Raw genomic sequence first — 22,626 nt, forward strand, 5'->3', positions numbered from 1 at the left:
TTACACGATAACGAGGCTTGTTGTTTTCTCCGGGCTATTTTCTTAACTTTCACGTATGTTTTGCATGGGTTCATTTGGTCAAACGTTAACCCACCTTACACGCAGAGAACCTCTTTGCGGCTACAGGTCACGTGACGCAAACGAAGCGGACCACGCCACGTCATCACGCACGGAGCTACAGGCGGCTGCAAAGTAAACATGAGGCGGAAAGAACGTCGAGTTTGAAGTCAGCGTCCGCTGCTTCGCTCAGGTCAGTAATTTATACATCATAAGAACGATGAGGAACTGTAAAAGTCCAACTGCGGCCGCTCATGTACTTTAGGTTCGCGGAAGCGTCGACTCGTGTCCACGTTGACAGCTTACTGTACAATAGAACCATTCATAGCGCCGTTAACTCCGCAGCTCCTTGAGCCGCTTTAAAGCAAAACGGGAGTTTTGGTGTGAATCAAGGGCTGGAGCTGCTCGTTCTGCTGAATGAGCACGGGGCGTTTTCATGGCCAGTGATCTCATTAACAGCACTAGTTCCAGTGTCGGACGCTGTAATGTCAAATGCTCCAACACCCAGAAATATGTGGCGCTAACAAAGACAAAGCATTTGTCTTAATACTAGAAACGCTCAGTTGGTTAATCTTGCTGGGGATGAAGATTTTCACGTCACTAATTTCCTGATTTGATGTTTTAATTTTTTTTGCTTCTGAAGCGCTTTTTACATTTGTTTCCACTGGATACAGTGTGTTCTCAATGAGCGTATGAACTGTAGGAGCGACTCTTATCTGTCGTGAAGCAATGTGGGAAATGGCTCAGTCAGATGTCAGATATGTGTTCAGGCCACTCGACTGCAGTCACACAGACCCAGCCTGAGCAACGCTTCCATCCACTTCACACAGCGCGTCCTTTGTGTTACAGACAGGTACAGCAGCTGCTCTGAAAAAACATGTCAAGCTCAATCAACGGGTTTAAAGAAGTCACGGGACGAAAAGCTGTGATAGAAAGCAGTGCAATAATGATGCTGATAACCAGCATCATAAAATCTAATCATCCAAACCAGGTGAACATGATGTACTTCTGTACAAACGTCACCTCCTGAAAGATCTTAGTGTTCACATTGACCTCAGACACTGAAAGAAGCTTGTGTGTAGGTGATGCAGGCTTCATGAGTTCAGCTTCTGTTTTCACTCTACCTGCAGCCCACTGTGACCAGACAGTGAAACACTGTTGAAGTAAACGGGCTTTTATTACATTAAACGTTAAAAGTGCTGATGGGAAGGTAGTGAACCACTAAGTTTAATAAGAGGTTGTTTTCAGGTGCTATGTGACGTTCAGGAGGCGCGACCTGCAGAACAGGATCAGCTCATTTATATTTTCAGCACAACTGCTGTAAGGTCTTTTCAAAGACGAGCGGCTTGAGGCTGTTGAGACGGGACGATGGCCAACAACGGTCAGAGTTAATCAAATCTCACAAATTAAAGTAGGTAGCAATGAAGGCCGCACAACAAACCAACAGACCTGAGTTTAGACAGAACAACACTTATGACTTTAACCCAGTGATGTGAATCCTCAATCCTCCTGCAGAATAAACCATTGAACATGCACATTAAGTTCAGTCTGCTCCTGTTATTTCAATCAGCCAGTTGCAATGTTTCCTTAAAGCCAGCAGCTCTTATCACCGTATTCCTGTGTGACCTTGGATCCATCTCCACTGTCAGTAGCCCTCTAGAGTTAGAATGAGTGTGGTCCCCTCCATGTGTAGACTCTGCTCGTTCTATAAGGTATCTATCGTATAGAACAAGCACAGACTATTAATGTGAACTAACTTCTCTCATCACCACAGCTCAAGGGCTCGATCATGACTCACGACGACGACTGCTGCACAACAGAAGACGAAGCCGAGAGCAGGCAGCAGCAGCGTCTCGCTCTGGAGAGAGTGGAGAAAGGAACAAAGTGGACACGGGTGGCGTCGGCGCGGCTGAGGAAACACTGCTCATGCTCCCCTGACGAGGCTAAGTCCAAAACACTGGGCTTCGTCCCGATTCTGAAATGGCTACCGCGCTACCAGCTGAGGGACTGGCTCCTGGGCGATGTCATGTCGGGGCTGATTGTTGGAACCCTGCTGGTGCCCCAGTCCATAGCCTACTCCCTACTGGCCAGCCAGGACCCCATTTACGGCATCTACACCTCCTTCTTCTCCAGCATCATCTACGCCCTGTTGGGTACCTCCAGACACATCTCGGTGGGGATCTTTGGGGTGCTCTGCCTGCTTGTGGGCCAAGTTGTGGACAGAGAGTTGGCTCTGGCAGGATTCCTCCCAGAAAGCAGAGGTGCTGGGAGTGACAACAGCACTTTCCCACTGGTTGTCCAGGGGAACAGCAGCACTGGGGTGGAATGTGACAGAAGCTGTTACGCCATCACAGTGGGAGCGACGCTTACCTTTACTGCTGGGGTTTACCAGGTATGTGACCCAGTGCACTGGCAAAGACCTTTAGGTTATACGGCTCTCTCTGTTTGTCCCTTCACTTTGCACGGTTTGCCTAACATCCCACTTCCTCCTGTTTGTTTTCCTCAGGTGATAATGGGTCTTTTCCAGGTTGGCTTCATATCCGTGTACCTCTCGGACTCCCTGCTCAGTGGCTTTGCTACAGGAGCCTCCTTGACCATCCTCACTTCCCAGATCAAGTACCTTCTGGGCCTAAAGATCCCAAGACCCCAGGGCTGGTTCACGCTATTCAAGACTTTGTACAGTTTGCTCACCAACCTGGGAAACACTAACATTTGTGACCTGGTGACCAGTGTGCTGTGTTTGCTGATACTTGTACCTACCAAAGAGCTTAACGACCGCTTCAAATCCAAACTAAAGGTAAAGAGGCATAGCTGTCTGCGTAAAGAACGTATATATGCAGAGAGAGATGACTCTGCTTCTCCTAAGCCAAACACAAATTAGAAACAAAACACCCAATTTTTAAAACTATGCAACAATTCTGTATTATCTGTGGTTTGTTCTTGTCTTACCTAGGCACCGATTCCCTTCGAGCTCTTTGTGGTGATAATTGCAGCACTGGCTTCTCACTTTGGCTACTTCAACACAGAGTACGGTTCTGAAGTGGCTGGTGACATCCCCACAGGCTTCCTTCCCCCTCAGATGCCTTTATGGTCTCTGATTCCCAGCGTGGCTCTTGATGCTTTTTCCATTGCCATCGTGGGATTCGCCATCACTGTCTCATTGTCCGAATTGTTTGCCAAGAAGCACGGCTACCAGGTGGATGCAAACCAAGAGATGTATGCCATCGGCTTCTGCAACATCCTGCCTTCTTTTTTCCACTGCTTCGTCACCAGCGCTGCCTTAACCAAGACTCTCGTCAAGGAGTCCACAGGTTGCCAGACACAACTGTCTGGACTGGTCTCCGCCGTCGTCCTTCTGCTGGTGCTTCTAGTAATTGCGCCGCTCTTCTATTCCCTGCAGAAGTAAGTTAACTATAAATATTGAAAAAAAGGCACATTAAACATGGAAAGTGTGATTTACTTTAAAAATGGTAAATAAATTTTGGATCAACTGGCAGAAACCAGTTCTTGCGTGAACCTTGATCACCGTGTATTGATTGTGACTGGAGCTGAGCGTTGGCAATCATTTGCTGGAGCTGCTGTGTTCTGTGTCCATGTTCTTGACCAACACACTTCATGTCAGACGTCATCATTAATAAAATCAACCATCAGATCAGGACGGATCGTTGGTTCCTTATCTCTTTAATTAACCTCGACCCTCATTTGTTTTTCCACCTTTGCCACTTTCTTAGTAGAAAAGGATCCAAGTCTTAATTACACAGTTACAAGTGCTTTTTGCCAGTTTACTCGAAATGTGAAATCCTATTTACCTGCTGCAGTCCTTTAAATAAAATAAAGTGACACCTTTTCACTGTCTGTCTTCTGCCCAGGTGTGTGCTGGCTGCCATCATCGTGGTCAACCTCCGTGGTGCTCTACGAAAGTTCACTGACGTTCCCAACATGTGGCGTGTCAATCGCGTGGATACCTCCATCTGGCTGATCACCATGGCAACCTCAGCGCTGGTCAACACGGAGCTGGGCCTCCTTGTTGGGGTTTTGGTGTCAGCCTTCTGCGTCTTGGGCCGAACCCAGCAAGCCCAGGTGGTGGAGCTGGGCCGAGCTGCAAGCAGGGAGCACTACGAGGACCTCCGAGGCCTTGAGACGCTTCCTGAAGTGGCCGTCTTCAGGTACGAGGCTCCAATTTACTACGCCAATCAGAGCTTGTTCAAAAAGTCTCTCTACAAGTGTGTGGGGCTCGACCCTGTGAAGGAGAAAGCACGGCGTACGAAGCTCAAGAAGAAGAGCAAACCACAGGAAGAAGGCAGAGGCGACATACATAAGAAGTCTGAAGGGGACAAAGTGTGTAAAGGTGAAGAGACTCAAGCTGCAGTGAATGTTACCTTGATGCTCAACGAAGCTCCTCGTAGCGTACGCAGCATCGTCATGGACTGCAGCGCTGTCCTGTTCCTAGATACCGCTGGGTTAAATGCTCTCAAAGAGGTCAGAAAAGATTACGGAGAACTTGGGGTCAGGGTTGTTCTGGCTCATTGTAATACCACGGTGCTGGACACTCTGGAAAAAGGCGGCTATGAACCCAACAAAGAAGGCGAGACCGGCGAAAACAGCGTAATATTCTTCACCATCGGAGACGCCGTCCGCTACGTCCAGAGCCTCTCTGCTGCCAACGGAGAATGTGACACCAAATAAGACATTAACATATGTGCAGTAGACAACAGGAAAGTTGTTTCTAAGTGCCTTAAATACTACAGAGATTCAGGTACAGTTATTTTATGAACCCATGTAGAAAAGCCTTAGTCTCTCCTTAGAGGATGTAGAGCCGCAGATCAAAAGCCTTAAACTGAACCTTTTAATGGAATTGATTTTTTACATCTATGTTCATCATTCCAATCTGCAGCGTCCTTAGAGATATTAGTGTAGCTCAGTGCCTAAACTATGAAATGGACATACTGTCACTGTCCTAATATATATATATATATATCTTTTTTACTGTTACTAGTTTGTTACTCTGCTTGGGTAGTTGTTTCTGACTTTCAGAGGCTGTTTTGGCTCCTCAGCTCAGGTTTCTGGCCAGTGATGCAATTAAATACTGAATTTAGGCCAGTTTGACAATTCATGGCAAAGAGGGTGAAACAGAATGTCTAATCAAACTTTTCCAAAATGTTAAGTCTATTTTATGATGTCATAAAGCTCAGGCTCACAGTTGGTTCTTGTTGAACAATATGCAGGGTATATATGATCCTTGTACAAACTTGAATATTGTCCAGCACATTTCAGCAGATATGACAGGAGGCTGTCGTCTAAACATCTGCCCTGTTGGAAAGGGGAAGTACTGGAAATCCCTCACTTTTACACCAACATAAGGACAATGATAAGGAGGAGAAACCTCCTGGACACTGACATTTACGGCTTTGTTTATTCATATGACTAAAGTCACAGAAGCAGCATTAACGTAGCACTTACAGTACAGAAACAGGTAGAGTCTTATGACTAACATTATAGTATGTTTGTGATAAACCAGACATGTAACTAGCCCATAAACACAAACACTGCTTCCTGAAGGTTTCAGGGTTACAGTAGCTTTTATCTGTTCATCCTGCGGTCCTATCTTAAAGCCAACATGTTTATGACCCTGCAGCGCTGCAATGTACCAAATACTGCAGTCAGGGTCTGTGAAGCTTTACAGTTAAATGTTGGGGAATTCTGAGCTTTTTTTAGCCCAAAAATAGAAATCCCATGTAGCATAATTTACATATATTTTTATACTTGCTTTTACATAAAACAAAGAATATGGATTTGTTTACGATATCTTAAATGACAAAAACTGTACAGCCTTTGTGACGTTCACTGAATAGCAGTTGTAAAATATGAATGTATTCAAGGAGTTTGTTCCAACAGTTTTTCACATGATCCATGTTTGTCTACTGTATAAGTTTAATTTCAGCTTGGAACAAATCTACAAACCGATAGGATCTGTGAAATGGTAGCACCTCTGTCTAATTTCTGGGTTTCTTTTTTGCTTCAAGTTAAAATATATACATATATTAAATTGCCAAAAAAGAAAAGTCAAAGCTTCCTAATGTCCTTGCTCCTGAGATATTATGGTTCCAGGGCTTTAGTTGGTGTCAGCACTTTATCCTGCAACTGCTACTAAACTGTGGACTCAGCAAACAGTATCCATTTGTTAATGCATTTTTATCTTCTGCTGGTGAAAGGTTTCCTTATTATTTCGAATACATTGCATCACTTGTTAAACAACCTTTATTTACCCTGAATCAGTTCTGTTCGGCTTTTAGTTATCACACTACACCTGAGTAGCCACACCTCACCCTGGCAAACGATGCCAACGGACTTGTAACCAGGAGCTTATGTAATATCTGGACACGGCCAACATATATACAATAAAAATAAAATATTAGCTGCACTTTATCTTTTATTGTCACTACACTTAGACAACAGTGGACCCTGCAAAGTAAATACAAAGTATTAATAATGTATTTTTTATTTTTCCACTTAAATAAAAACACGAAATAAAAACAGTGATGTCATACTTAAAAAAAAACAGACATTAATTAACTATTTGGGACATTGTTGTTGATTTGTGTTAAGGTTAATACAGATTCATCTTGCCACTAGGAGGCAGCATTGAGCCGGCAGCTGTCTACACTGTCATACATACACACTTGACAAACAAACCCAGCACTGGAACATTGGTTTTTATATTCAGTTCCAACTCTTACATATAAAGTTGCTTTGATTCTTTTTCACCTTCGCCCTGAACCTTATATTAACGCAAACTCTGCAGTATTTAGTGGTGCTTCTGAACATCAACATAAATACCCATATAAGAGAAGAAACCGAGAGGTCCCAGGCAGACGTAAGAACAGCAGATATGGTTAAAGTCTCTTTCAGGGCTTGTTGCTTCTCCCAAATTACATTGCCTGGAAAATTACACTTGTGCCAATTGAAACCTGAAGGTAAACTCCCACACGAGATCGAGAACACGTTCACCCACCAGTCTGAATATTGGTTATCAGCAATTCCCAAGTTGACCTTCTGAATGAAAACGGGGGTATGAGTGCTTGTGAAGCACCATTTACTAAATGAAGAAAATATTCTTCATTTCCCGACAATGGAAGGAAAGAAAAGCTCAAATAGATAGAAAAGAAATTATTTGCCATTCAGACTTCTTCAAGTTTCAAGTTGCCAGAATCCCAATACTCTGAAGGTGTGTGTCTATATTTCATTAAGATTTCGATAAGAGAAGCCAACATTTTAGGTTTGCTGAGAAAAGCAATTTTATCACCACTTGCGTCGGTTTCGGTCCTAATGCTTTTCTCAGACCCAGCTGACAGTTTGCCAGTGTCTAGAGTCCCACCAATGAGTGTGTTCACTGACATTTTGCTATATATAAAAACCTGCAAACTGCTCTGTCATTTACAGTGACGTTTTCATCGCTATGACATTGCCTGTGTGGGAACCGCAGTCGTCTTCTGCACAACTCAAGTCAGCAGTGGAAACTATCACGCATCACCATCTGTATGCAAATAGTTGTCACTGCCCAGAACTAAACAACAAGCGACTGGGTTTGGTTTCACAGCGTTAGCACAGCTCACTTACTGTCAGAGAGTGTAAGAAAAGCTGTCAGTCACAGAGGTGGAAGCTGGAACTGCTGGGACTGGGTTAATGTTCTGGGTAAACCCCGTCCTGTCCAAACTGGGTCAGTGTGTCCTAATGAAGGGTCAGTTAACCAAAACCACCCCCTGCACAATGGAGGTTAATTAAACTGTTTGTGCAGCTCCCAACGTCTCATTAAAACAGTAGCAACCTAAGCTAGAACTAGCGTGACACTCATTATATAGAATATTCATTCAGTAAGACTATATAGCAACATAACCATAAAACAGGTTACAATTAACTGAGGATGAAGATTGAAGTTGTGAACCCAAATATAAAACCTGTTCATCACGCTGGGATCATGTACCAGATGTGGGAACAGTAGGTAAAACATGTTGCATTAAACGTATACAACATTTAATTTACACGTTAAATACAGTATCAGTGCATCTGTATTAAAGTGAACAGGAGCTGTGAATGATGAGGTACGGTCATTGACCTTAGGAGGCCATTTAATCATTCATGGAATGCTGCAGCCAAAATGAACGAGGGCAAGGTCAGTAGAAGGGAAACGGCCGATGAATCATGGATCCTAACCTCAGTGGGTAGTTTTTAAATTCCACTCGCCTCCTCCTCTCCCCCGGCAGAAGACATGTGACGTCATCAGGTTCTTGTAATAACAGACACGGCCTCCGAGTCTTTTAGGGTCAACCTCTATGCAATTGTTGACGCTAATGGAATCTGCAGCAAAGGTTGTGCTAATTACAGCAGACACTTAAAGCGCCTGCTTTTACTGTCACTTTATAAAATTTGCTAGAATTACCCAGACAAACCTATGTTGTTTTCATTCGCCAGTAGCTTGACAGCTACTTATTGTTATATTAATGGAGGTCTGAGGAGTTACCCCTGCAGACTATCTGACATCTGGACGCCTACTTTCACACATTACGTCAACTGCATCTCTGTATAAAAATTTCAAAGCCCTTTAAGTTTCCTCTCTGGCTTTTACTTGTTCTCTGACAAAGAGCTTGTCAAAGCGAATCAATCCGTGAGACGTTAACCAACAAACCAGCTACAACCACCATTAACAAATTGCCACAATATTGTGAAAGGGGAAAAATACAAAAGGCAGAAAAAAAATGAACCACAATCATAAGATGAACTATTTGTCATTTAAGTTGCTTCTCACAAAATTCCTCTTGAACTCTTTGATTTTCATTTATACCTTTGGCCACATTACTGATTTAACAGGAGAAAGTAGTAATGGACTCACTGTCCCTGCTGTTGTGAATCCTCCTACATGTTCAAACACAACTTGACTGTTATTCATGCAGCAACTCTTCATTATTAGGAACAATCTCGCAACAATTAACACGGCACATCAAGAAGTGTTCATTCTGCACAGTATTAATTCTGGGCCATGAATGGATTCTCTAAAGTGGCCTGCTGAGAGCTGGAAGGCAAACTCTGCACTGTGGCAGGCAGATGGCACGGAGGAGGCCGAGGGCAGCACGTGCACACGCACACACACACGCACACACACACGCATACACATGCACAGGCATCACACACGCGCACACACACACGCATACACATGCACACACACACGCATCACACAGGCATTACACACACGCACGCGCACACATGCGCGCGCACACACACACACACACACACACACACACACACACACACACACAAACACACACACACACGCACACACACACACACGCATGATGACCCCTCTAAGCCCCCGTCATGACACCGAACGCGCCGCTTCATCCGCTGACTGAAAATGAGTGGATCAGTGGATCGACGCGGGACAACACACAGGCACACGCATGCCATCATTTGTCCACCAGAGACTCTCGGCACACGTCAGGCAGCGAATGATGGGCAGCGTGAGTTGACTTGGCTCTGTGTCGATTCCTGAGAGACAGCTCAAGGGCTGAAGAGGTCGCAGCTCTAATAACTGGCAGGACCAGCTGTGGACGGTGATGCTTAATGTGCCATTTAACTGCTGCAGGTAACCATGGCGATGTGACTCATTGGGTTTTACTTTAGGATATAAAGACAACAAGTTAAACTTGCCTGGAGAAAGTACGGTGAAGACACCCCCCCGCTGTTAGCACTGTTAGATGCACGATGTGTTCAACAACACCCATGGTTATTTATCCTTCGTACCATACAGTCCATGCTGTCGCATTTGGAAAAACAATGAAACGATCTGAGTGTGATATTAAACACAAAAGCTGTTTATCTTCCAACAGTCTATTTAACTTAGCTTGTTCAGGTACAAATGAAAGTGTCTTCTACTCACAACTACATATTGTGCATCAGTGCGTAATAAAAAAAGATGCATGTCAACTTTTTTCAATGCACTTTTATAAAATCTGTTATTCACACAACATCCAAAAAACGAAAACAGGCATCAAGGGTTGAAACACCTTAAAATGAGCCACTTCCAAATCTTTAAAAGGAAACTATTAATTAAATTCATATCAACAACAATTTTTTCTCCACCTCCATCAGCCAGCACCAACATTTTCCTAAATTACAATTCACACTCTGTTTGTCCATTTGCTTTTATAAAATAAATAATAATAATAATAATATTGTCCAAGTTGTTTTGAATTTGTTTTGAAAATGTAATGTTTTCTGGCTAAATTGCACATTTTATCTCGCATCAATAGCAGCTTGTCAGGTCTTCCTCTATTGTCTGGTTGCCATCGTCTACTATTATTTTAGTGCACACTTTTACAAACACTAAGCTTCTCCCTGTGGTTTGGGGTTCCCTTTAAATATTGAGATGTGATCCACAATGAGAGCACATTTGATAACAATATAAATTAGAGCTCAAACAATGACACGCTACATATTGTTTAGGTCAAGAGGTCCATAAATCACTATTTCTGAGCAAGCAACACACTTATTGTGAAGAGAAGCTGTAATTAAAATTGCAGTCAATTCTTAGTAAATGCACTTCAGGAAAGATTGCTCATCATAAAAGCTTTGTTTCAAATACTAAAAAAAGCAACCCCTGCTCGTGACTTCCGAGTACAGCACAGTCACATCTCATCCAGTAAGAGCAGACGCCACTAGGTGATTACATATCTTTACTCCCAGGCTGCAGATTGAAGCAGTGGCTCATCCTTTAGAGGAATGTTTGTCTTCTATCACTGTTGGGTGGTGTAAAACACCTGTTCACTTTCCTAAACGCATTGATCATAAAGCCCAACAGGAATATAAGAAAAGTTACATAGGAGCTTTTCCTATAAAAGAGCAGCTGTTTGAATGTTATCACCAGGATTATTATGACAAACTCTTCTGATGAGTATCAGACCCTTAAGTCACGGAAAGCGTATTTCCATGTAAAAACTTTCTTTTGTGTGTTTTAATAGCGTTCCTCATCCTGACGGCTGCTCTGAGCGAGTCGTTCTAATTATAAGTCCAATTTTTATTGCTGAAAGCTGTGTAACTTTTATTTTAAAGTTCATAGCAGCAAAGCAACACTAAACAACATTCTACACAGACAAATGCTTCTCAGGATTCGCTGTCTGCTTCTCTTTTCTACAGATGTGACTCTACACCCCATTTACTTCAATCAAGTCCATGCAGCCACTGAAGCATGTGACTCTTTCTGCTATAGTCATATTATTTTATATTGATAAATAGAGACTAAAACTACATTAAATTCCCAAACTATTTAGCAAAAACACAATGTAAAGAGGCTGTTTAGGGTCTGCTGACTTTTGCAATTTGGCTTTTGGTTTATTTCCTCATTCTAGAGAGAGAATAGTTCTGAGGATTTTAGCTCTTTTACTGTAGAAAACGGTTAATTTTCTCCCTTATTGCTTGAACTAACATCTCACTTGGTTCCCCTTCAGATCACTGACACAGGAGCACACTACTGGTGTAAGGCACTGCTGCGGATTTATTTTGATGAAGGGTGGACGCAGCCAGTGGATACAGTTTTAAAACGCAGTAAAGTTGGTTTATCAAGTCCTGAGCGAAGACACTAAGGTTATTAGTCCAGATAAATCACCCTGAATGGAAGCCTGAGGGCATTGGAGCGTTGCACCTCACTAGCTACATACTGTAGCTAGTAGTTGACAAAGAGCTGGTGCTGTACATGGCTCATTTACCAGAATCAATAACATTACTCCCCATGAGCCCCAGACTGTTGTGTGTTCACATGGCATCATGAATTGCTGTTTCATAAAAAGGACAGCTTCAGTTCTCCCTTCATGAAAAGCTGAAATGCGGTGCCTGCATGTCAGAACTGAATCGATATTACATTCGAGTCTGGGGGCAGTGAAAGACGACACACCTGGCACAAGTAGAAAGCATTTTCCTGTTAGGTTACACTTACCAGTGAGTCGAAGGGCTTTTGCAAATGTTCAGTTCTGACGTGAGTCGTGCTCTTCTGTGAATTCATCAGCACTCCAGCAGTGCTGTTGTGCTTCTGGCTCCCTTCAGATCTTTTCACTGATGCTTCTTTGTTCACCTAGCGATCCTGACAGAAAACAAAAGAAAACAAAGACTCGTACCAGCTTTGTCTGACACTTTGTAGATGCACCCTGTTTAGCTTATGGGCGCCTAAACACATTATACCAACAGCCACTTTGTGCTTGGAATCTCCTTCAGTCTGTGCACAGATTTAAGCTCCACAACGAAACATGTACTTATTTAAAACTAAATAGAATAATATTATGCTTATTGTTAACAATGAGATGCTGCTACATATTTTCTGAATGTATTTGAGAAAGAAATTAAGATTCAGCTGTGTTATCCATCATTACAGTGAACTGACAGGAGTGAAACACAAATGGGAACAATAGCTAAGTCCAGCACACAGGCACGTTTCTCTGAAGCTGGGCGGCCATGTCTTCTCCAGGCATCAAGTCAAGTGTCTGCATGAAAACAACAGCAGCTGTACTCCACCATTCCCTGGAAGACCGACAAGAGCCCATTTACCAGGACGCCCTGGAGGGATGTCCTATTATTTCCCCTGTCAAGATGTATACCACTGGGACTCCACATTATTCTACTGCCGCTCCAGGAGAACACACACCCAGTAGATTAATAACACCCTGCAATCACAGCACACTGTACTGTACGTGGGTGATACGCTCTGAAACACACATGGAGTCACACTAGTCTGATTAGTCTGTGATTACTTTGTGGAGGCGCTGAAAGCAAAAGGCATCCTTTACTTTAAGATGTTTTAGGTAGGTATGTGAATACAATGGAAATTAATAAATCTCATTTCAGAAGAAGGGGGATAAGGGGAAGACAAAGTAAATTGTTCTCATACGGCTTCAGTTTTTCTGTGTGTAGCATTTTACATTTGTGTACAAACGAAGCACAACACAAGCAGCTAAACACTAATCATGCAGTCCTAGTGTGTGTCAGTAACAGGCAAACTGATCCTGCCTGCAAATCCGTCAGGATGTCTTCACTCGAACAGAAAACAAATCCACTCACATCCTATTCAAACTCTGGACTGACGTGTGAAATGAATTCTGTGTCTCATCACATCTAATCGTCCTCCAACTAGAATTTCTGTGTCAGCGTCACGCAACGGAACAGTGAGTCACACACACACACGAACGCACGCACACACACCAGCAATAGCCAGCAAATATGGCAGCGTGTGTGTGCGTGACTGGTCGATACCCTGCACGTCCCACATGTCCTTCTGATACTGTGCTTCTCAGCAGGGGAAGAGAGAGACACAGAGGAGCGGAACAGTTGGCTCCAGTTTCCACACAAGCTCATTTATATTACTGGTATTTTTTAAAATGTCACCATACCTGAGAAAAAATAAGACTTATTTTTGCAGATTTTTGGCATTTCCACTGTGTTTCGGACGTTTTGGAACGTTTAGTGATCATAATGGTATTCAAGAGTTATAATGGCAAAAAAGTCATTTTAAAATCATTTGCACTTTTTGCACATAAAGGAAAATTCATGAAACATAAGTTTAAAACGCCCTGCACTGTATGCCAAACTAAAAGTCCAGAGGATTCAGTTAAAAGCCACACCACTGCCAAAACCTCTAACCTGGCAAGCTGTCAGGTAACCAGAGCTCAACAGTAAACAAGCCATTTAAAAAGCTGAGGTTAATTGTGTTTACAAGCCGCAGGTTGTTTGTAATTACACAAGTTAAACTATAACAAACCAAAAACATGCACAAAGTAAACCTTTCCACTGAGGTTTGGGATGAGTGCAAACAGAGACACGCTGTCAGACGCACCGTCCGAAGAGAAGATTCCATCACACGTTTAAAAGAGTGGCTCCAATGCATTTCTACCTGTTATTCACCCTCATCTGTTTTTTCCTGATTCTTCTCCTTCTGCCCAGCGTCAGCCTTTTCCCCTTCTCCGTCTTGACAATAACACAGAGATAATATACTGTAGAGCATTTCTCCTTCATGCAACGCATACATATGTACATACTTTTATCAATAATAATTACAACAACTTGTTCACCAGCTGGTCACAGCTGAGCTAATGTCCACAGCATTAATACAGTAAATGACAGAGAAATAGTGCGTCTCATTATTTTGTAAAAAAATTGATTGATTCTTCAACCTATTCTTCAGAGACACAGTTTTATGACACTAATTTGAATAACAATCAGACTGTAGAACTGTTGATGACATCATACTGTACATTGAGAAGCCTTTACTTTCTAACTGTCTATTATTCAGCTATCACTTTATGCTTTGATGTCTTTTTAACTGCCGTGGGCCTAATGCACCAATTTAGCACCACACACAAGGCTCCATCACCACCTACACTCATTTAAACCCATTTAAACGATTTCTAGTCTAAATTAGTTCTTTTGCAGTCATTTCAAGTACAATTACTGTCGTGACTTGTCTCACATTTAAAAAACAAGAAACACATAAAAACTAAAATTATGATTAAAAGCACAATTTACATAATGTAAGCAGCTAGTGACGTAGGAAGGAATTGTCAAGTTCATAAAACATTTAATAATTGGTAATTTCTGCTAATGGGTGAGTGCCAGGTGCTGTTGATCAGAGTTCTGCACGTCTAATTTTGAGCCACGTACAAGTCAAGATCAGAAAGGAAATTACAAAGTATGAGGATCTTAACTTAAAGACTATGAGACAGTTGTTTGGTGAAATGAACGTTGACCCTGCAGAGTTTCATTATTACACTTTTAGGAGACAGGTGGAGAATATCCTCCAACCAAGTAAGTTTGTTTTTCATGATTTCACTTTTGTATCTACATGACGCAGATTTGTTTTACTTCTAAAGCTCTAAATCCTACTGTGTAAACTGTAGCATTGCAAAATCTACCAAATGAATGTGGACAACCTCCAGCCTGCTCTGACACAAATGTGCTGAGGAGCTTGAGGAACAGTTACTACCCCGGTTCTAATATAGAATTACACAGTGTGACTTAAACAAACTTAGAGTTCCCACAGTGTGTATTGATCCCTAATGATGCTCACCTGTCAACTGTGATAATTTACTCTCATTCCGCCCCATGCGTTTATTGATTATATGAATGTTTATCTTGGTACCAGCTCCATGGGCAGTAGTGATCATGTATTAAAGTGAGCTTGTGTAGATAAGTGAATGTTAATACACATCAATTTACTCACATACAGTACATCCTACAGCAACAGTCAGTATAAACCTTCACATGAACAAATCTAGCAAATTCAGGCTAGGAAGTCATTGTAAGTGCACGCTGTCATTTTGTGAGTTGAACTTTTTCCTTGTGCAATTGCAAAATTCAGACCTGTGAAAACATACCAGACATTTCCAAATGCAGGTCATCTGGGAGAATGTGCAGCGTGGGCCGAAGTCTGAGACTGAATGTCTGTGGTTTGTGGCAGTCAGCAGACGAAAGTCAGTTATTTGTCATTTATTCCTACAGAGAGAAAATGTGTTTTTTGTCAGTTCAGACACACGTCAACACTGGAAAACACAGCGCCTCATTGATCATCGGAAATATTGATGAACAATTCAATTTCAATTTAATGTAAACCATATTGACAAATAAAATGTTTTTTCATTTTTATCAGTAAAGCTAAAGAATAACTCGAAGATTCGTGACACTGAAAGTGACTGGACCGCACCTGCTCAGCTAACGCTAACAAACTGCTAGCGAAAAGCGATTCACACATTTAGCTGGTTTTATTGCTTTGACCACGTTACGCTAACGCTACCGAGTACACGGTGAGCCTTCACTTGCAGACCGAACCGTGAACATCAGCGTACCTCCAACTACACATTATACCAACAGCCACTTTGTGCTTGGAATCTCCTTCAGTCTGTGCACAGATTTAAGCTCCACAACGAAACATGTACTTATTTAAAACTAAATAGAATAATATTATGCTTATTGTTAACAATGAGATGCTGCTACATATTTTCTGAATGTATTTGAGAAAGAAATTAAGATTCAGCTGTGTTATCCATCATTACAGTGAACTGACAGGAGTGAAACACAAATGGGAACAATAGCTAAGTCCAGCACACAGGCACGTTTCTCTGAAGCTGGGCGGCCATGTCTTCTCCAGGCATCAAGTCAAGTGTCTGCATGAAAACAACAGCAGCTGTACTCCACCATTCCCTGGAAGACCGACAAGAGCCCATTTACCAGGACGCCCTGGAGGGATGTCCTATTATTTCCCCTGTCAAGATGTATACCACTGGGACTCCACATTATTCTACTGCCGCTCCAGGAGAACACACACCCAGTAGATTAATAACACCCTGCAATCACAGCACACTGTACTGTACGTGGGTGATACGCTCTGAAACACACATGGAGTCACACTAGTCTGATTAGTCTGTGATTACTTTGTGGAGGCGCTGAAAGCAAAAGGCATCCTTTACTTTAAGATGTTTTAGGTAGGTATGTGAATACATGGAAATTAATAAATCTCATCTCAGAATGAAGGGGGATTAGGGGAAGACAAAGTAAATTGTTCTCATACGGCTTCAGTTTTTCTGTGTGTAGCATTTTACATTTGTGTACAAACGAAGCACAACACAAGCAGCTAAACACTAATCATGCAGTCTAGTGTGTGTCAGTAACAGGCAACTGATCCTGCCTGCAAATCGTCAGGATGTCTTCACTCGAACAGAAAACAAATCCACTCACATCCTATTCAAAACTCTGGACTGACGTGTGAAATGAATTCTGTGTCTCATCCACATCTAATCGTCCCTCCAACTAGAATTTCTGTGTCAGCGTCACGCAACGGAACAGTGAGTCACACACACACACGAACGCACGCACACACACCAGCAATAGCCAGCCAAATATGGCAGCGTGTGTGTGCGTGACTGGTCGATACCCTGCACGTCCCACATGTCCTTCTGATACTGTGCTTCTCAGCAGGGGAAGAGAGAGACACAGAGGAGCGGAACAGTTGGCTCCAGTTTCCACACAAGCTCATTTATATTACTGGTATTTTTTAAAATGTCACCATACCTGAGAAAAAAATAAGACTTATTTTTGCAGATTTTTGGCATTTCCACTGTGTTTCGGACGTTTTGGAACGTTTAGTGATCATAATGGTATTCAAGAGTTATAATGGCAAAAAGTCATTTTAAAATCATTTGCACTTTTTGCACAATAAAGGAAAATTCATGAAACATAAGCTTTAAAACGCCCTGCACTGTATGCCAAACTAAAAGTCCAGAGGATTCAGTTAAAAGCCACACACTGCCAAAACCTCTAACCTGGCAAGCTGTCAGGTAACCAGAGCTCAACAGTAAACAAGCCATTTAAAAAGCTGAGGTTAATTGTGTTTACAAGCCGCAGGTTGTTTGTAATTACACAAGTTAAACTATAACAAACCAAAAACATGCACAAAGTAAACCTTTCCACTGAGGTTTGGGATGAGTGCAAACAGAGACACGCTGTCAGACGCACCGTCCCGAAGAGAAGATTCCATCACACGTTTAAAAGAGTGGCTCCAATGCATTTCTACCTGTTATTCACCCTCATCTGTTTTTTCCTGATTCTTCTCTTTCTGCCCAGCGTCAGCCTTTTCCCCTTCTCCGTCTTGACAATAACACAGAGATAATATACTGTAGAGCATTTCTCCTTCATGCAACGCATACATATGTACATACTTTTATCAATAATAATTACAACAACTTGTTCACCAGCTGGTCACAGCTGAGCTAATGTCCACAGCATTAATACAGTAAATGACAGAGAAATAGTGCGTCTCATTATTTTGTAAAAAATTGATTGATTCTTCAACCTATTCTTCAGAGACACAGTTTATGACACTAATTTGAATAACAATCAGACTGTAGAACTGTTGATGACATCATACTGTACATTGAGAAGCCTTTTACTTTCTAACTGTCTATTATTCAGCTATCACTTTATGCTTTTATGTCTTTTTAACTGCCGTGGGCCTAATGCACCAATTTAGCACCACACACAAGGCTCCATCACCACCTACACTCATTTAAACCCATTTAACGATTTCTAGTCTAAATTAGTTCTTTTGCAGTCATTTCAAGTACAATTACTGTCGTGACTTGTCTCACATTTAAAAAACAAGAAACACATAAAAACTAAAATTATTATTAAAAGCACAATTTACATAAATGTAAGCAGCTAGTGACGTAGGAAGGAATTGTCAAGTTCATAAAACATTTAATAATTGTAATTTCTGCTAATGGGTGAGTGCCAGGTGCTGTTGATCAGAGTTCTGCACGTCTAATTTTGAGCCACGTACAAGTCAAGATCAGAAAGGAAATTACAAAGTATGAGGATCTTAACTTTAAAGACTATGAGACAATTGTTTGGTGAAATGAACGTTGAACCCTGCAGAGTTTCATTATTACACTTTTAGGAGACAGGTGAGAAATATCCTCCAACCAAGTAAGTTTTGTTTTTCATGATTTCACTTTTGTATCTACATGACGCAGATTTGTTTTACTTCTAAAGCTCTAAATCCTACTGTGTAAACTGTAGCATTGCAAAATCTACCAAATGAATGTGGACAACCTCCAGCCTGCTCTGACACAAATGTGCTGAGGAGCTGAGGAACAGTTACTCCCCGGTTCTAATATAGAATTACACAGTGTGACTTTAACAAACTTAGAGTTCCCACAGTGTGTATTGATCCCTAATGATGCTCACCTGTCACTGTGATAATTTACTCTCATTCCGCCCCATGCGTTTATTGATTATATGAATGTTTATCTGGTACCGCTCCATGGGCAGTAGTGATCATGTATTAAATGAGCTTGTGTAGATAAGTGAATGTTAATACACATCATTTACTCACATACAGTACATCCTACAGCAACAGTCAGATATAAACCTTCACATGAACAAATCTAGCAAATTCAGGCTAGGAAGTCATTGTAAGTGCACGCTGTCATTTTGTGAGTTAGACTTTTTCCTTGTGCAATTGCAAAATCAGACCTGTGAAAACATACCAGACATTTCCAAATGCAGGTCATCTGGGAGAATGTGCAGCGTGGCCGAAGTCTGGACTGAATGTCTGTGGTTTGTGGCAGTCAGCAGACGAAAGTCAGTTATTTGTCATTTATTCCTACAGAGAGAAAATGTGTTTTTTGTCAGTTCAGACACACGTCAACACTGGAAAACACAGCGCCTCATTGATCATCGGAAATATTGATGAACAATTCAATTTCAATTTAATGTAAACCATATTGACAAATAAAATGTTTTTTCATTTTTATCAGTAAAGCTAAAGAATAACTCGAAGATTCGTGACACTGAAAGTGACTGGACCGCACCTGCTCAGCTAACGCTAACAAACTGCTAGCGAAAAGCGATTCACACATTTAGCTGGTTTTATTGCTTTGACCACGTTACGCTAACGCTGCCTACCGAGTACACGGTGAGCCTTCACTTGCAGCCGAACCGTGTAACATCAGCGCTAACCTCCAACTTCGCCTCTTTTTTTTTCTGCTTCTTCTTCTTCTTCTTCTTCATCTTTCTTCTTCTTCTTCTCCTCCCCCTCCTTATTTGCCTTCTTCTTCTTCTGCTTCTTCTTCTTCTTCTTCTTCTTCTTTTCTTCTTCTGCTTCTGCTTCTTCATCTTTCTTCTTCTCCTCCCCCTCCTTTGCCTTCTTCACCTCCTTCTTCTTGTTCTTCTTCCTCTTTTTCTTTTTCTTCTTCTTCTTCCTCCTACTAGTAGTACTACTTTATGGCTGTGGCTAGTGTGGCTAGTGGCTGCACGATATGAGGTTAAATACTGAAGGCTGGATAGATTCTTTATTTTCTATGCAGCAAGGTAAATAATATTTATAAAACTCCGACTCACCTTTGTAAACTGTTGCACATTTTATTGATATTCCTATTCATGTACAGGGACAAGAATAGATGGTGATGGTGGTTGTGGGGAAACAAATCTGACATAGATTTAGAGACTCTTTTACTATTTACACTTCCCCTTAATCACACAGGAACCGTCATCACTTGACAGATTAAGTATCAAAAAATGAAGGCATAAAGTGACTCACCTTTCTTCAACACATCACAGGCTGTTTTGGAGCCTGTTTTTCTTGTCTGCCTCTCTCAGCCACCAGACCCTGAATGTTGGCCATGCAGAGCAGGAACAATGGTCCTTTTTCACTCCTCAATATCTATTATTAAATGTTCCCTGCCTCCTCAGCCAGAACAATTACAGACCGGGCTGCAAATGGACATTGTGAGTGAAAATTCATTTAACTTATTGGGCTAGAAATGAAAAGACTTCATGCAGATGTGGGGATAATGGCTCACTGTCAGTCTGACGGATGGATTAGCTGAATATGTGAAGCAGAGAATGAAAAATGCCTCTACTTTTAGATTATGTGAAGCTGTGGGGGCCGTTTCCATGGAATGTTTTATTAAGGGAAATGAAACTGTGTTTCAAAAGATATTTTGATCATTAACAGAATTTACATTTTGCCTATTTGGCGAAGTCCTTGGTCACATTACACATTCACGTTTCATTCAAAATCCAATGTATGCAGAGAGCATCAAACGCTTCCTCTGAGCCTTTCTCACAAATCAAGCCTCTAAAGTTCAACTAAACAACACGAAGACAAAATGAGGAGCTCATTAGCATAAGGTGAACATGGAGGAGCAGCAAACGGTGTCTTCGCTTGCAGAAATATTGCAACTCATGCAGTGAAGGTAACTATAAACTACAACTATATGTGCAATTAAACAGGTGCCCATAGTTTCAACAGGATGATGTGTAGTGACAGCAAGGTCTGAAAAAGGCACTGGATGCAACTGTATGAAAATTAGATCATTAAAGATGGAGAAAAGATCTCAACATTCTGACACTGACTGTCCACTTTATTAGGTACAGGACACCTGTACTATTCAGTTCAATTCAATGGTTCAGGTGCCTCAGACTAAGAGTTATTATTACTGTATTATATATTACTGTAGAAATTTGCACAACCAGAGCTCGTCTCACTGCCTTTTGTCTTTCTGTACTCCTCCACTCTCTCCCTCCCCTGGGGAGATAATCATCTTAACTGTTGCACAGGAACAACAGCACAGTTCAGTGTTAAAGGTCAGCGGACTTCGTGTGGACACACTAGGGACCAGACAAGACATCAGCTTGTTAAAGGCGGAACGTGACCGGAGGGAGCCACGAGCGAGAAGAGCGAGAGGTCACATTGAGTGCTAATGTTCACACATGTTCACACACATCGACTGCATGGTTACACTGATCTGCTGCACAGCGTCACATAAGAGCTAGAATCTACGACTGTCACATGGCAGCTTCAACTTAAAAACGGAGGAAGGTAGAATTAATGTCGCTGTATTTAGGTTGAATTAGACTGTAGATGTACCTAATGTACATATCACAGCTATACGCAGGGACTGTAAACCAGCCAGAGGCCTTTACAGCAGCGTCAGTCCAGATTTAGAGAACAGAAATAAAGTTTTACAGCACAAGTCTGAGGATGATTCAAGCTGCAGCTTAGCTTCAAGCTGGGATGTTTCAGCGCCGTGTGTGAACTGGATGTCAGCGCCATCACAGAGCCCTGCTCCATTTAGACAGATCCTCTCCTCTGCGCTGTTGACTCAGTGTGCGGGCTGGTTAATTTCATTATCTCAGTCTGTCGCGTTTGTCTTCATATCTCTGTGTCTTTTCATCAGATAAGTCGTCCCTCCTTTTGTAGAAACTAGAGACAAACAGGGAGGAAAAGAAGCTCCAAGGAGAGGATGCAGCAAAACTGCGATTCCAGCACTTGTCCATGATGCTGTTTGAATTTCCATACACCCTTTATCTGAGGGTCACTGAGGGGCTGAATCAGGTCCCAGCTGGCTTTGAGCGGCAGGTGAGCATCATCCTAGACAGTTGAGGTGATGCAGCTCAATCATCTCTGGGACACAGAGAGACAGTTGCAGCTACTCTTCCACTGATACCAAACATTAACATCAGTGCAGCTGTGGTTAAAAGTTAAGTCGTTACAGGAGATGCTTTATAACGTCAGACCCACAGTGGTTCCTCCCTGTGCTTGCTGCTTTTCTAAGTGTCTTGCTCTGGAGGATGGATTTATTCTCCAGGCTCGACTCTATTGCTGCTCTGGAAATGAACGGAGCCTGACTGAGCTGATTCCAAAACATGCTGCCAAAGTTAAACTCTGAGCCGTAAAACAAAGGCTGCGTTCCGTATGCGATGGACTGAATGTATGCAGCATGTGTTTGCATCGCAGCGATGCTGAGCCGTTAATTCTAATTCGAATGCTTTTCTCGCTCGGCCGCGCTGCGACGTCGCCGCTGACCTGCAGTTCACGGCCTCACGGCCGGTCCCAGTGAGATGCAGACACGAGGCCAAACTCATTTCATAGAGCTGTTGGTTGTGAGTGACAGGACCGGCTTCCGTTCCACACGTGAGGCCAAACGCACAAAGCAACACAATGGTCAGTGTTTAAAACAGAGGGAGACTCCTCAGCTT

General features: G+C 42.2%; 1 protein-coding gene and 1 long non-coding RNA gene across 2 annotated transcripts; one reads left to right on the forward strand and one right to left on the reverse strand.

Moving 5' to 3' along the window:
- Window positions 1–120: 120 nt before the first annotated feature.
- LOC114864662 (sulfate transporter-like) lies at window positions 121–6,478 on the forward strand. Its single transcript, XM_029165583.3, has 5 exons — window positions 121–250; window positions 1,832–2,449; window positions 2,564–2,854; window positions 3,011–3,459; window positions 3,927–6,478. Exons 2-5 carry the CDS (start codon window positions 1,847–1,849, stop codon window positions 4,741–4,743), a joined length of 2,160 nt encoding a protein of 719 aa, XP_029021416.1. The 5' UTR covers window positions 121–250; window positions 1,832–1,846; the 3' UTR covers window positions 4,744–6,478.
- On the reverse strand, window positions 4,184–19,691 carry LOC121202528 (uncharacterized). The gene is made up of 5 exons (XR_005898204.2): window positions 19,549–19,691; window positions 19,131–19,246; window positions 12,041–12,184; window positions 4,437–4,714; window positions 4,184–4,297 (listed from the first exon to the last, which is right to left on the reverse strand). It is a non-coding gene; the product is annotated as an uncharacterized LOC121202528 (long non-coding RNA).
- Window positions 19,692–22,626: the final 2,935 nt, after the last annotated feature.

Source organism: Betta splendens, chromosome 10 (genome assembly GCF_900634795.4).
Source record: "Betta splendens chromosome 10, fBetSpl5.4, whole genome shotgun sequence".
Lineage (NCBI taxonomy): Eukaryota > Metazoa > Chordata > Actinopteri > Anabantiformes > Osphronemidae > Betta > Betta splendens.

Excerpts from the sequence above, each read along its gene's own strand:
- LOC114864662 (XM_029165583.3), top strand. The coding sequence starts at position 1,847 with ATGACTCACGACGACGACTGCTGCACAACAGAAGACGAAGCCGAGAGC. Across the intron at positions 2,855-3,010 it reads GCTTCAAATCCAAACTAAAG|GCACCGATTCCCTTCGAGCT; the intron begins GTAAAGAGGCAT and ends TGTCTTACCTAG. Across the intron at positions 3,460-3,926 it reads CTCTTCTATTCCCTGCAGAA|GTGTGTGCTGGCTGCCATCA; the intron begins GTAAGTTAACTA and ends TCTTCTGCCCAG.